This window comes from Sprattus sprattus, assembly GCF_963457725.1.
Source record: "Sprattus sprattus genome assembly, chromosome: 1".
In the NCBI taxonomy this organism is placed as follows: domain Eukaryota; kingdom Metazoa; phylum Chordata; class Actinopteri; order Clupeiformes; family Clupeidae; genus Sprattus; species Sprattus sprattus.
The window spans coordinates 39,215,280-39,228,182 of NC_137920.1; the positions used below are offsets into that span (position 1 = coordinate 39,215,280).

General features: G+C 49.7%; 1 protein-coding gene across 3 annotated transcripts in view; it reads right to left on the reverse strand.

Annotated features, from left to right (window-relative positions):
- The window catches only part of rhbdl3 (rhomboid, veinlet-like 3), a gene marked incomplete at both ends in the record, with an annotated part of 33,386 nt that overhangs the window by 19,960 nt on the left and 523 nt on the right, over positions 1–12,903 (reverse strand). For 2 of the 3 annotated variants that reach the window (XM_080854460.1, XM_080854459.1), the window contains one exon: positions 12,765–12,788. The exons of the other annotated variant lie outside the window; for it this stretch is intronic. In XM_080854460.1, the coding sequence (XP_080710586.1) occupies positions 12,765–12,788 (24 nt within the window). The remainder of the gene's footprint in view (positions 1–12,764; positions 12,789–12,903) is intronic. 3 annotated transcript variants of the gene reach the window in all.

A 12,903-nucleotide genomic window follows, 5' to 3' on the forward strand; every position in this document is an offset into this window, starting at 1 on the left:
AGATGTGGATATAACATATAATTTGAGACAATTTTATTGTTTAGGCGTGAATTGAATTGAATTGAATTGAATTGAATTGAATTGAATTGAATTGAATTGAATTGAATTGAATTGAATTGAATTGAATTGAATTGAATTGAATTGAATTGAATTGAATTGAATTGAATTGAATTGAATTGAATTGAATAAGTCGATCAGTGTCTAGGAGCTAATGACTAAAAAATCAGAGAAGGTCAGAACACGACAAAGGACATGGGACTAAGTCCTACACCAGTACTGTAAGGACCAAAGTAACAACAACAACAATGAACAATGCAGTGCGTTTATCGACATTTCCCACCTTCCGCTAATCCCCAGAGCGTGGAAGCAATTGATTGTTTCGATGGCTGCTTCATATCACGGACAGCAGCAGAAGAGACTACACGAGCCCTGATGGGGTATGGCTGCCAAACAGCAGCTGAGAGTTGTGCTTCTCTCTGAGTGGTGAGATACTCTGACAGACTGGCAGTTTCTCCCTAATAACATCAGAGTTTAGCACCATGGCCCTCAAACTCTCGACTCCCTCGTCCCCCCCCCCCCCCCCCCCCCCCCTCTCCGCACTCTCTCTCACGCTCCAGTGAGATCGCCTCAGCAGAGAGAGAAGCAAATGGGATGTCCACACACCACCTGCAAACAGACTACTGCAAAACAGACTCCTGCCCACTGATGCGGAGTGGAGGGAGTTCTGCCTCCACTTAGGAGCGCTGCTCAGACGTCTGTCTGACGCCCGTTTAAAAGCTGGCTAGTACGGAGGAATAAAAAAAAACAGCTGTGCCCACACTAGGAAAAAAAAAAGACGGAAATAGAAACAAGCCGTATATTGATCACTTCTCTACAGCATCAAACCTTGCCAAGCATGTTTCCTACAAGGGTTTCTGAGTGAGGGAGGCGCTGAACTGGAAAACAAGTGCTGTTTTTTCTCTCTCTCTCTCTCTCTCTCTCTCTCTCTCTCTCTATGGTTACTGCCTTGCTGTGATTGCCAAATACCTTCAGCTGTTGCTGAGGAAACCGCTGTGAGACTCGTATAATAAATCAGTAAGACGTTCTGATCAAACACATAAAAATGAGCAGCGCCTCCAATAACCCGAGCGGCTCTGGCTTAGGGAGAGTGTGTGGGGATGTGTGGAGGCCATTGTCTCCGGCCGTTAATTACCAGACATCATCTCTGATAGCACCGCCGCCACTAAAGGTCACCGTCTGGATGGTGCTGCGTCGGTTTGGTCTTCGCTGTGCCGCGGTAGCGCCTGTATCTCGCACCGCTCCACACACCCCTGCTGGGTCGGCCTGTCGCCGTGTGAGCGATGACTAACACGCAGACACAAATCTAATTCCCCCCGCAACTGCAGGGTTGGATTTCGAATTCATCGCTATCGGTGTGTCTACAGTGGGGTCGGGAAAACATTGTAACCCACGAGTTCAGGTAAAAATAAATCAGGCGACGAAAGTCTGGGCTCATCAGCCGCCAGTCAGCTTGGGAGAGGCAAGGGGAGTACAGAACACTGGAATGCAGGAGAGGAAGAGGAAGAGGAGGAAGACGATGATGAAGATGAGGAGGAGGAGGAGAAGGAGGAGGTTGCCTTTGGCTCCCTCTAACTGCACCTGCTGACAAGCGGTTACTCTTCCTGAAAAGAACACATGCTGGCCCACACAATAGGCGTATCGCTTTCAACCACAGCTCAATCAGGGGATCGTGTGAAGCCCCGACCGTATTTCACTGATACCACCAAAAAACAAGAGGCCGCCATCAGGTCTGAACTCTGTCCATTTTGTGAGATATGAATGGAGAAAGAGAAAAACATAGGCCGCCATCAAGTCTGAACTCTGTCCATTTAGTGATGTATGAATGGAGAAAGAGAAAGTGGTGTGTGGATGAGGGAGGACTCCTCGCACTCTCTCCCAGATGTCCGCCCCTCCCACACCTGCCCTCTCCTCCACTTTCCAAGCCAACACAAACCTCAATTATCTTTGATGGAAAATCTCCATTCCTTTCACTCAGCACAAGAGACTTCAAAAGGTAAGAGAGCTGTGTGTGTATTCTGTGCATTCTCCATTCAGATAATAGTCACTTTAGAAGGGGAAAAAGGAAAGAGTGACACGTTCAAGAGCACACCAGCTGCCTGGTGTCCCTCAGTGGGGTCCTTGAAGTGCACACAGCGACAGACAACAAGTAACAGAAAGGACACACACACAAAAGGAGAAGTTTCTATGGACTATGACTGCAGCAGAGGTGTGAGTCTGTGTGTGTCTGTGTGTGTGTGTCTGTGTGTGTGTGAGTGGGTGTGTGTGTGTGCGTGCATGTGTGTGTGTGTGTGTGTGTGTATGTGTGCGTGTGCCTGCATGTGTGTGTGTGTGTGTGTATGTGTGCCTGTGCCTGTGCCTGTGCATGTGCGTGTGCCTGCGTGTGTGTGTTCGGGAGAGGGTCGTCCGCACCGAGATTGCAGCCTTCTCTCTATAACTACACAAACATTGGGTCTCTTAATCACATCTTTTTGAAATGGATGAGACCTTGAGATACCCATCAGTCTAAATACAGCTCCAGCAGGCGAGGCTCTCTTCCACAGGCGAACAGATGCTATCTGCCCAAAAGCTCCACGGGCACCAAACCTGACTGATAGTGCAACTGAACAGTGGGAGCCACCAGAAGAGTTAGCACAAGTTTGGCCTGCGTTATCAGGGCTGTTCCTGTCACTGATGTTTTATCATTGTTCCATGTGACGCATGGGCCGGTCTGGCAGCCTGTCGGCGGTAATCGATGGAGGCTAGTCTCTCTCTCGTGCCCGTGCGCGGGCGCTGGGCAGTTAGCGAGCGAGCCGTCAGCCTGACTGAGGGGGGCACCCATTCATCAGTGAGTAGCTCGGTTATCTGACGGGGCGGCGCAAAAACACAAATCAACAGCTGACATCAAACTGGGCCAAGGACTGGCATCACGGAGGAACATGCAAGGCAACGTCCACTCCTGGACTAGGAGTCACACTCGCATCGCTCGGATCATAAAACCGAGTTTGGTTGCCATTGATCTTCGCCCAAATATAGTAAAAAAAAAAATGTAGATATCACAGAAACGTAGACGTTTAAGTGCTTCATATTCCATGAAGTTTGAACAAAGTGAAACTCTATGGTTCAGAGATTGTTTTGATGCTTTTTTATTTCAGGTCACCATTAAAGTGAAAGCGTTGTGATGGCACAGAAAGCCAGCCAGCCTGGCAGGCAGGAACCTGAACACCCCCTCACTTTGTCATCACAGCAGCACTCAATTGAGTTCCCATTAATGTCTTATTGAGCTGGTCCACATCTCCAGGCAATCTGTGCACTGAAGCCTTAACCAATGCATTTCCGCTTCGCAGTGGCTCTGAAGGCAGACATGTTTAATCATGTCGGGGGGAGATGGAGTAATTTAGTCCAGGGGTGACTGAAGCGACGCTCAGGCAATGATAAACTAAAAACACACTGGAGCTTTTTCAATACTGCGTTTAGATCAAATGAGCCCCTGCCTGGTGTGGATGGGAGCCAGGGGCTGGTCTGACGCACCACGGCACGGCTGGGGGGAGAGGGGAACAGGGGAAGGAAATGGAACGAGGCGAAGCGCTCTGCCCTCGGGCACCAACGGAAATGGTATGCACCCCTTGCAGCTGCTTAGTGGAAGAGGAGTGCAAATGAGCACTTCTGAGCACACTGCTACACGCAGACACACACATGCACACGCACACACCTTATTGGAGTTCTTCTGAGCACACTGCTATGCTACGCAGAGCATCTTACACAGCACTAGTGGAGTTCACACACAGGTGGAGGTAGGGCCTTATCTTCTCAACGTGCTCCCTCCATTTCATGTTATTCTCTCTCTCTCTCTCTCTCTCTCTCTCACACACACACCAACTCAGTCCCTTCATTATCTTTTCCTGTCACAAATCACACAAACAATGTAATAAACAGTGCCCAGAGGCAGGGTGGGTCAGCTCAGAAGATAGCCATTCCTCCTACAGGCCCCTGCGCACACACACACAGACACACACACACACACACACACACACACACACACACACACACACACACAGGGTGGGTCAGCTCAGAAGATAACCAGCCAGCCCTCCTACAGGCCCTTGGCTTTACAGCGGGAGTGAAAAATCTTAATGACTGTTGAACCCACCCTCCATAAAGCAATTATTTACCGTAAGGACAGCTCCAGAAGAAAGACTGAAAAAGAAGCTCGGCAACATTTATTTTCCCGGCCGTTTCTCCCTGTCTTCTCCCCCCTATTCAGATGTCTTCTCTACACTGCCCCGAAGTGACCCCTTTCTTGGGGATATCAGCTTCTTTCAGCCCAGAGATTTATGGCCTTTAATAGCAGGGAAATGGACCAGGGAGACTCCACAGGGGACCAGTTTTAATTTCTCCCCAATCTTGAGCGAGTGAGCGAGTAAAGCAGGGAGGGAGGTGGAGAAGGACGGAGAGTGGTGTTGGGGTGTGGGATTGAAAGGTCACTGTCTGAGACGGATTCAAGGTTACCATCTGGGTCAGGAGGGACACAGGCAGTATTCAAACGCGCACCGTCATTGTCACCCCACTGAACTGGTACTGAAGGCAAGAGAGGGGGGTTTATTTCAGAAGTTTTGCTGAGCTGAAATGGATGTCCTTTGAAAAAGTGTGGGTGTGCACTAACACATCCCCCCCCCCCCCCCCCCCCCACCCCCGGTAGCCTCACAGCAGTTCGATGAGCCAGTCGCCTGATCTGCGGTGGGTATGAGCCTATGGATAACCCCAGTTCATAATCCTATTGCCATAATCTCAAAAAGGGCAGCAGCAAAGCAAGCTTCTAGCACACACTCACAATCACACACACAATCACACTCACACTCACACACATGGGCCCATGCATTCACAACCACATGCATACATGTTCGCCCACACAGGCACTTTTCATCTCAGAAACACTTCCACACACAACCACCGCCTGCCCACATTTAAATCATTTTAAAGATAGGAGGGGAAAACCACTGGGCCTGGAGGTTGGAGGGAGACAACCTAAAGAGGATGAGCTGACAGAGGAGTGCGGGGGAATCTGCCTCAGGCTTTCACACACACACACACACACACACACACACACACACACACACACACACGCACGCACACACACACACACACCCTTTCAAGTCATCCGTTTCAGCAGAAAACGTCCAGTCTGCATGCCTATAGGGACCCCCCGAGCTCCATCAAGATTTTATGAAGTGAGAAGATGAGATTCATTTCTCTTAAGCGGGAGAAGATATGAGAGAAGCGGAGAGCAGAGAGGCTATCTGTGGGCCGCGCTGGGCTGACCGCAGGCGTGAGAGACGGCTGTCTGTCTGTCCAAACATGCCGGAGACGGCACGAGAGAGTTCCCACCGGAGCTGAGACTCTAGCAAGCCGTAAGTCTGTCAGGGAAACACGCTGCGGTTCAAAGCCACTAAACACAGCGAAGAATCCTCCCTCCCTTCCTCCCTCCCCGGACCCATCCACATCTATACCCCTCACAGTGCGGTCTGGGCTCTCACCACACACGCCTCCCAGCTTCACTCACGCCTCCAGACTTAATTAGACACCAATGCATAGACACACACACACACACACACACACACACACACACACACACACACACACACACTCAGACAAACACAGACACACACAGGCTAAATGCTTTGCAATATAGTAAATGCACAAACACAGAGGTTCAGGTTTTCACAGCAATTGAGCAGACACCTCCCTGCATTCAGATCTGAGGGGCGGCTCAGACTGGGGCTCTTGCTCTCTCCCTCCCTCTCTCTTGCTATCTCTCGCTTTTTCTCTCTCTCTCTCCCTCTCTTGCTCTCTCTCTCTCTCTCTCTCGCTCTCACTCTGGCTAGTCTGTGATCCATGCACACCAAGGATCAAAAACCATGTATAAAAGCACATATGTATATAACCACACAAATGTATAGTGTTTACAGAAGTCTATGCCTGTACTCACATGCCCAGTCACATATACCACCACAACTATTTCAGTTTCACATACATATGTGGTTACATGCATTTATATACATACATACATACGTACACACACAAACACAGTACAAGCACATAACAACCCATCACCAACACCACACACACACACACATGAACTCTCACAGACACACACAGACACACACAGACAGACAGACACACACACACACACACACACACACACACACACACACACATGAACTAAAAGAAATCCATGCACACCCTCACAGTCACACAGACACACACACACACACACACACACACAGACACACACACACACACACAGCTACAACCTCACTCCTGACAAGAACACATCCCATGATGCCACATGTTGAGGGCCCACATGTTGAGGGCCCACCTGCAGACCCCCATAGCCTCCCCCCACCACCCCCATCCCAGCGCTGACTGATCACCTCGCTGAGGAGGCCCAGCTGCAAGGGGCTCAGGCTGCTGCTCCACACCCAGCATGGCTCCCACCGCCCCGCCTGGAGCACCAGAAGAGTGCAGTGTCTCCTCCTCAGTCAGCACTGCCCTAGACGCTCACGCATCAGGCCTCCATTGTGGCTCCATTAGGGCTCCATTGTGGCTCCTCTGTGGAGACAGTTTCCTCTGCTCACAGCAGAAGACTGAGCAACTGTTCACTGCTTGCCTTACATCATTGAGCTGAGGCTGCCAAAAGCCCTGCACCAAAACAAAGAGTTGTCTTTATTTAAGAAGAAGGGGGACACTCTAAAGGATTGATACGTCAACTCCTTGACAACAGCTTCACATCAGCATCCAAGTCCCTGACCCTTCAAGTTTTAATAGCAAAATCTTTAAAAGGTGAACTTCTAAAATAGCTCAGTGTTGCTCGGAAGCTTTGACTCACGGGCCGTTGTGCGGAGCTGCTGGCCTTTGGGTCTGTGTGATTGTGGGGGACAAACAGCTGTGGCAGAATGAAAGATGAGAGGGCAGCGCAAGTGAAAGCTAAGCACTGCTGTTCACCTTGGGTGTCAACAGGGAGACCGAGGTCACCATGACAACAGCCAAACACACGTTACAGGTGGGGGGGGGGGCTTTTAAAACTGACCCACACGCTGAAGAAAGGACCCGTAGAATGCTGCCTGTTCCAACTGCCTGCTTTAATTACATTTCTATTGCTTAGAGAAAAAGAATGTTTCCTATGTCTAGAAAAGCTCGTCATGGTAACAGCAAATGGTTACTTCCCCCCTTTGAGAACCATGATGCGAGGACAGCAGTAACAATAACATAAGGGCATTTTAATGAGTTCCGTTACCATACGTGTGTCTGCGGTGTCAATGGGCCATCTGTCTGCATTAAGCCAGCAGAGCTGCAGCCTGTTCAGAGCACCGTACTGGGGGGCGTGTAACCCAGGTGGGGCTGGATGAGGGGGACGGTGGGGTAGAGTCTGACAGGCAAACACAGGATTATTGTGGCCGTGTCAACACTCCACCTGCCAGGCCTCCATCCAGGGGTACCTGTCTGGCTTGTGAAGCAGGAATGTGTCCTCAGAGCCGGCCTCAATGGATTAAGTGTTTCACTTCAGCCCTGGGAATATCAAATGGGCTATTATCCATCCACATGTCCAGGCACTGCACGCACACGCACACGCACACGCACACACACACACACACACACACACACACACACACACACACACACACACACACACACACACACACCCCTTACAACCCCTCAAACACACATACCTTACAACCCCTCAAACACACACACACACACGCGCACACACAGTCCCCCACAAGAGAGAACTCTCACAGCCAGGTAAGGGTGTAACCATAAGCGGTGGGAAGGTATCAGAGTTCCAGCTCAGGAGACAAACTGCCCGTGTGACTTTTTGATCTGTCTGCATGTGAGTGACATGGTGTAACTTTAGCATCACACGGCACATGGACCTGCGCCGTTCAGCCAATCTTACGTTTCACCAAGCCGGCTTGGTATGCTGACCCATTCACGAGTTTGAGCCTCCCGATAGCCAATGATCACAAGCACACTAACCTTTTGTTTAGGTTCTAAGCCACAATATAGTGTTCTGAATGCAAAAATGGAGCTACAGTGTCTGTGATTGGTCCAAACAATGGGTCATAATCACAGCACAAAAAGCTGCTTTCACTCTCCTGATGAATGCTGTAGTAAAGTCCTTTGATGCATTCATGTCATTTAGCCTTCTCAGCTGCTGTGTAAACACACAGAAAAAATAACTTGGCCCAATTATATAAGACCCTGGAACAGATGAGAAGTGGAGTCAAATGGACTGAACAGAAAGAGAGGGAGGGTAATTAAGAGGGTTAGATGGGAGGGGTGGATGGATGGATGGATGGATGGATGGATGGATGGATGGGTGGATGGGTGGGTGGATGGGTGGGTGGATGGGTGGGTGGACGGATTGATGGGTGTGTGGATTGGTGGATAGATAGTTAGATAAATAGATATAAACAAAATATTGACCAAAAAGGCAGTCAGACAAAGAAACAGACAAACCGTATAAGATATATAATACTTGAATAGATAGATACAGTACATAGATAGATAAACAGATGAAAAGACAAAAAATAAGAAGAGAGACAGAAAGAGTGAGGTAGAGTGAGTTAATGGCTGGTGGTTGCTGGCTGTCTCAGTCCTTGTGGTGAGAGCTTGGTGACACGGGCACAGAAGTGGCAGCTGTCACGTCCTGACAACCCTCACACAGGCACCACTCACTGGCATCGATTCAACCTCCTGACCCGGGAGGACGCAGCACACACACACACACACACCCTCATCCAGGCAGGCCTGATCTGCATATCAAAGCCACACGCAGTCACACACACACACACACACACACGTAGTCCCTCCTCCCCTCCCCTCCCCAGGACGCTCCATGGCTCTATGAAACAGGCAACTGTGGGGTCAGGAGGGCTGTGCTTAACTCAGAGATGGGCCACCAGCTGGAAAAAAGACCCAAAAAACTACCCTGGATTTCTATTCATACGGAGGACAAACACTGCGGGGAAAAGTGATCACCAAAGCAGCATGGGAAAGAGGGAACGAGAGAAAGAGAGAAAGAGAGAAAGAGAGAAAGAGGGAAAAAAAGAAAGAGGGAGTAAAAGGGAGGCCCAGTGCTTCAGGCGTAGACGACTAGCCGCTGCCTGGGCACTGATCAGGGAGAAGAGGAGAAGCGGCCATGATGGCGTCGCCCGGCGCGTTCTGCTGGAAGCAATTAAGTACAGTATCATCATATGACGACTCGTTTGGCAGGAGGCTATTTATAAACCGCCGAGTCGCTGTCACACTCCGCCCACAGGAGCTTCCCTCCATTAGTGCTCGCTATTTACAGGAGGACAGAGAGGAAGAGGCCTGCCGAGGAGAAACCAGCTACCCGCTTCCACCTTACAGAGCTAACACACACACACACACACACACACATTAAGACACACACACACACACACACAGACACACACAGACACACACAGAAACACACACACACACACCCCCGCACACACAGACACAGACACAAATGAGGTTGGGTGGGATAATACCAGGAAGAGGGATGGTGGTTGACTCAGACTAGTGATGTAGGGGCTCTAGGAGGTCGTCGTTGTGGTAACCTGCAAGTTCACCCAGCCTCAGACACCCAGAGGGAGGCAGCCCATTAAAAGCAGTAATGATTACTCTGTGTGTCTCGCCAGTGTGTCTCACTGCTCTGTGTGTCTCACCAGTGTGGGCTCACTGCTCTGTGGCTCTGAATGAGCCTCACTTGGCGCTATGATCACTCCTCTTCTATTCTGCTCTGCTCAGCCGTGGACCAATCCCCCATTCAGGGAGCCACGGCTGCTGCCGTCAACGCCGGCAGCCCTAACACCGATTAGGGGGTTTGGAGGTGGCCTGAAGGGAGGGGGGGTCCAGAAGCAGGTGGATCAACAATGCTCTCTAATTCATATACATGATCAGTCTAGTGTAATAAGATCTCATGATTAAAGCCACTAAGAGAGAGAGAGAGAGAGAGGGAGGAGTAAGGAAAGGGAGGGAGGCAGACAGAAAGAAAGAGAGAGAGAGGGATCATCACCTAATCACGGTCCCACTGTGCCACCTCCCAATGTTAATTCTATCTGACGCAGGCCTGCTGGGTCTCTGTTGCCTCACACCACAACAAAACTGCATTGTGGTGAAATATCACCGACCACAATGGCCGCCCTATTAGAGAGCAAATAGCAGCACAATGGCCACACTATTCAGCGGAGCTGCTCATAGTTAGCGTGAGAAGTATAGAGGACGATGAGGGCATAGTCACGACTGACTTATCTGACATGACGGCAGTCTCTCCTCATCCTTCAGCACCAGGCCCTGATTCTTCAGCCCCTGGGCAAACACACACACACACACACACACACACACTCTTCAGGGGGACCTGTCGCCCAGCTAACCAGAGAACATTACTGGCCAGACAGGCAAAACACGTTCCTAAACCAGAGGCTGGCAAAAGACACATATATACACACACACACACACACACACACACACACTCCTAAACAAGAGGCAGGTTCAGCCAACTGACAGGCGAAAGACACACTCCTAAACCAGAGGCAGGCTCACACACACACACTCCTAAACCAGAGGCAGGCAAACAACCACACACACACACACACACACACTCCTAAACCAGAGGCAGGCTCAGCCAACTGTGCTATAAAATGCCCTGCCGTGAGTCTCACATTCAACCCTGAATAACAAACCAGCTGTCAAATTTCCAGTGAATCACAAACACGGTCTGCCAAAGTGAGTCACTGTCCTCTTCTCTGGCTGACCCCGGATAACAGCATCCGTACCAGTGGTAGCCTGAAACTTGGCAACATGGCACGGTCCTGGTAAATCCTTCATGGAGTTTTTAATCCCTTGGCATGTGGCATGCAAGACCACACAGTATCAGAATACTCTCCTGTACTGTGTCTATTAAATTAGCCACTGTGCACTCTGGATGAAGTCTTTAAATGGTCATGTGTAGAGAGTTCTACAATAACACACATCTGTTGTTTATTTGCGTGTCTCGTGTGAAATAATCACCAGTCTAATCGATAATCTGCGCAAAGAAGGGCCTGAAACCAGGTCACTAGGTTAAGCCTAAACCAACTACGGAAAATCCGCAACATTCCAGAGAGTTCTGGAATCCCTTGTCTCTGATGTATCATACAGGTGTAGGGATGAGAGGGAGTTCTGCAGGATCAGGCACACCCACCTGGGGACTTCCACGATGAAGCAGTCACTCATACTGTTACACTGGACAAAGAATTTGTTGTGCGGCTTTGGAACAGCTGCTTGTTGGGACGCTTGCTCTGACGAAACCTGAGAGGTCTCTATTATAAGAGAGCTGTGTAATATTCAAATAAATCTCATAATTTGTTTAGCCACAGGAAGCATAAGCTGTTGTGCTTTTTTGGGGGATAAAGGACAGCAATACGCCGAGCTAAGCCGAGATAATATTCTTCATCTCAGGTGCAGCCCATTAGCTTGCCATAAAAAGAAATATAATACATATTTATGCCGTTCTCTCTTCAATACTTAAAGATTGGTTTCCTCTGTTGCTTGGCCTAACCTAGGACCTGAAGACTACGAAGCACAAAGGACCATCTGTCTCTTTGCTGAAAGATTGACATTTTGTCTATAGATTGACATTACAGTGATTCGTTTAATCGTTGTGTTCAAACACGGGGAGCACTCTTATTTGTTCGAGGCTTCTTTAATGGCCAGGCTTTTCTTCTGAGATGAAGTCACTGCTTTGTCCCGTCATTCATCCCCAATCTGTAATGGCCAAATCAAATCACAGAGGCTGGAGATGAATCGTCACTCTGGACACGGCGACCCCTTGCAATCGTCTGAGGGCCCCAGCTCTGAAGGCCACTTGAGAAATTCAAAGTGACGCTGCACGCATAAATAGGCTGGATTGAGAGGCCCACTTAATGCCTCCACAATGAGGACCCCCACATCCCCCAATTTCCTGACCCTTTCCCCTCTCCTCCCTCCTGGGGGTATTAATCTCCCGTGGCCCCCAGAGTCATGAGAGTGAGCCCGACACGAGTCTGCCGGCCCCTGGCCTTCTCTCAGAGGCCCCTCCCTAGGGAGAACGAGTGAAAGCGGGACCCGGGATGGGCAGGTGCATGGGGCCGTGTCGGGGTAGGGGTCCGCCTGCCGTCTGTCAGGCTGCCACTCTGCCCTACGGCCCAGTCCCCTGCTGCTGGTGGTGGTGGGTGTTGAGCACCACACTAAGAGGCACTGGCTGTCAACTGTAGCCATGGATTATGTATCGACCTAACTGCATTTGCCTGGGTCAGCGGACACACCTAGAACCTTCCCATGGGGGGGTCAAGGGGGGGCTCCTACAAAGCATGACTGCCCCAATAGACACTCTGGTCTGATCTGTCCTAGCCTTTACCTCCTGTTACACACTTCTCCAGAGTTCTACAAGCTACCAACCCAAGCTTCACTACTGATGAGAAGCATGGTTGCCAGTGGCAGAGTAGAGGTTTCATGGTTTTACACATCACGTTTCATGCCTTATATGTTAAAGCATAATCTTGTTTTTGGTTAATTGATTCAAAGTAACAATGTTCTCTGCTGTTTAGTGACACTGACTTGGTTAGAAATTGTCATTCCAAAATAACACACACACACACACACACACACACACACACACACACACACACATAAGTTCTACATACCTTGTCAAAAAGAGATTTCCATTGCTGAGGGTAAAACAGCAGAAGAGAGAAACAGACAGAGAAAGGAGAATGAGGGGGACACCATCCCAAAAGAGAAGCTCAGAAGTACCATAATATTCACATGAGAGACCTGCTGGCT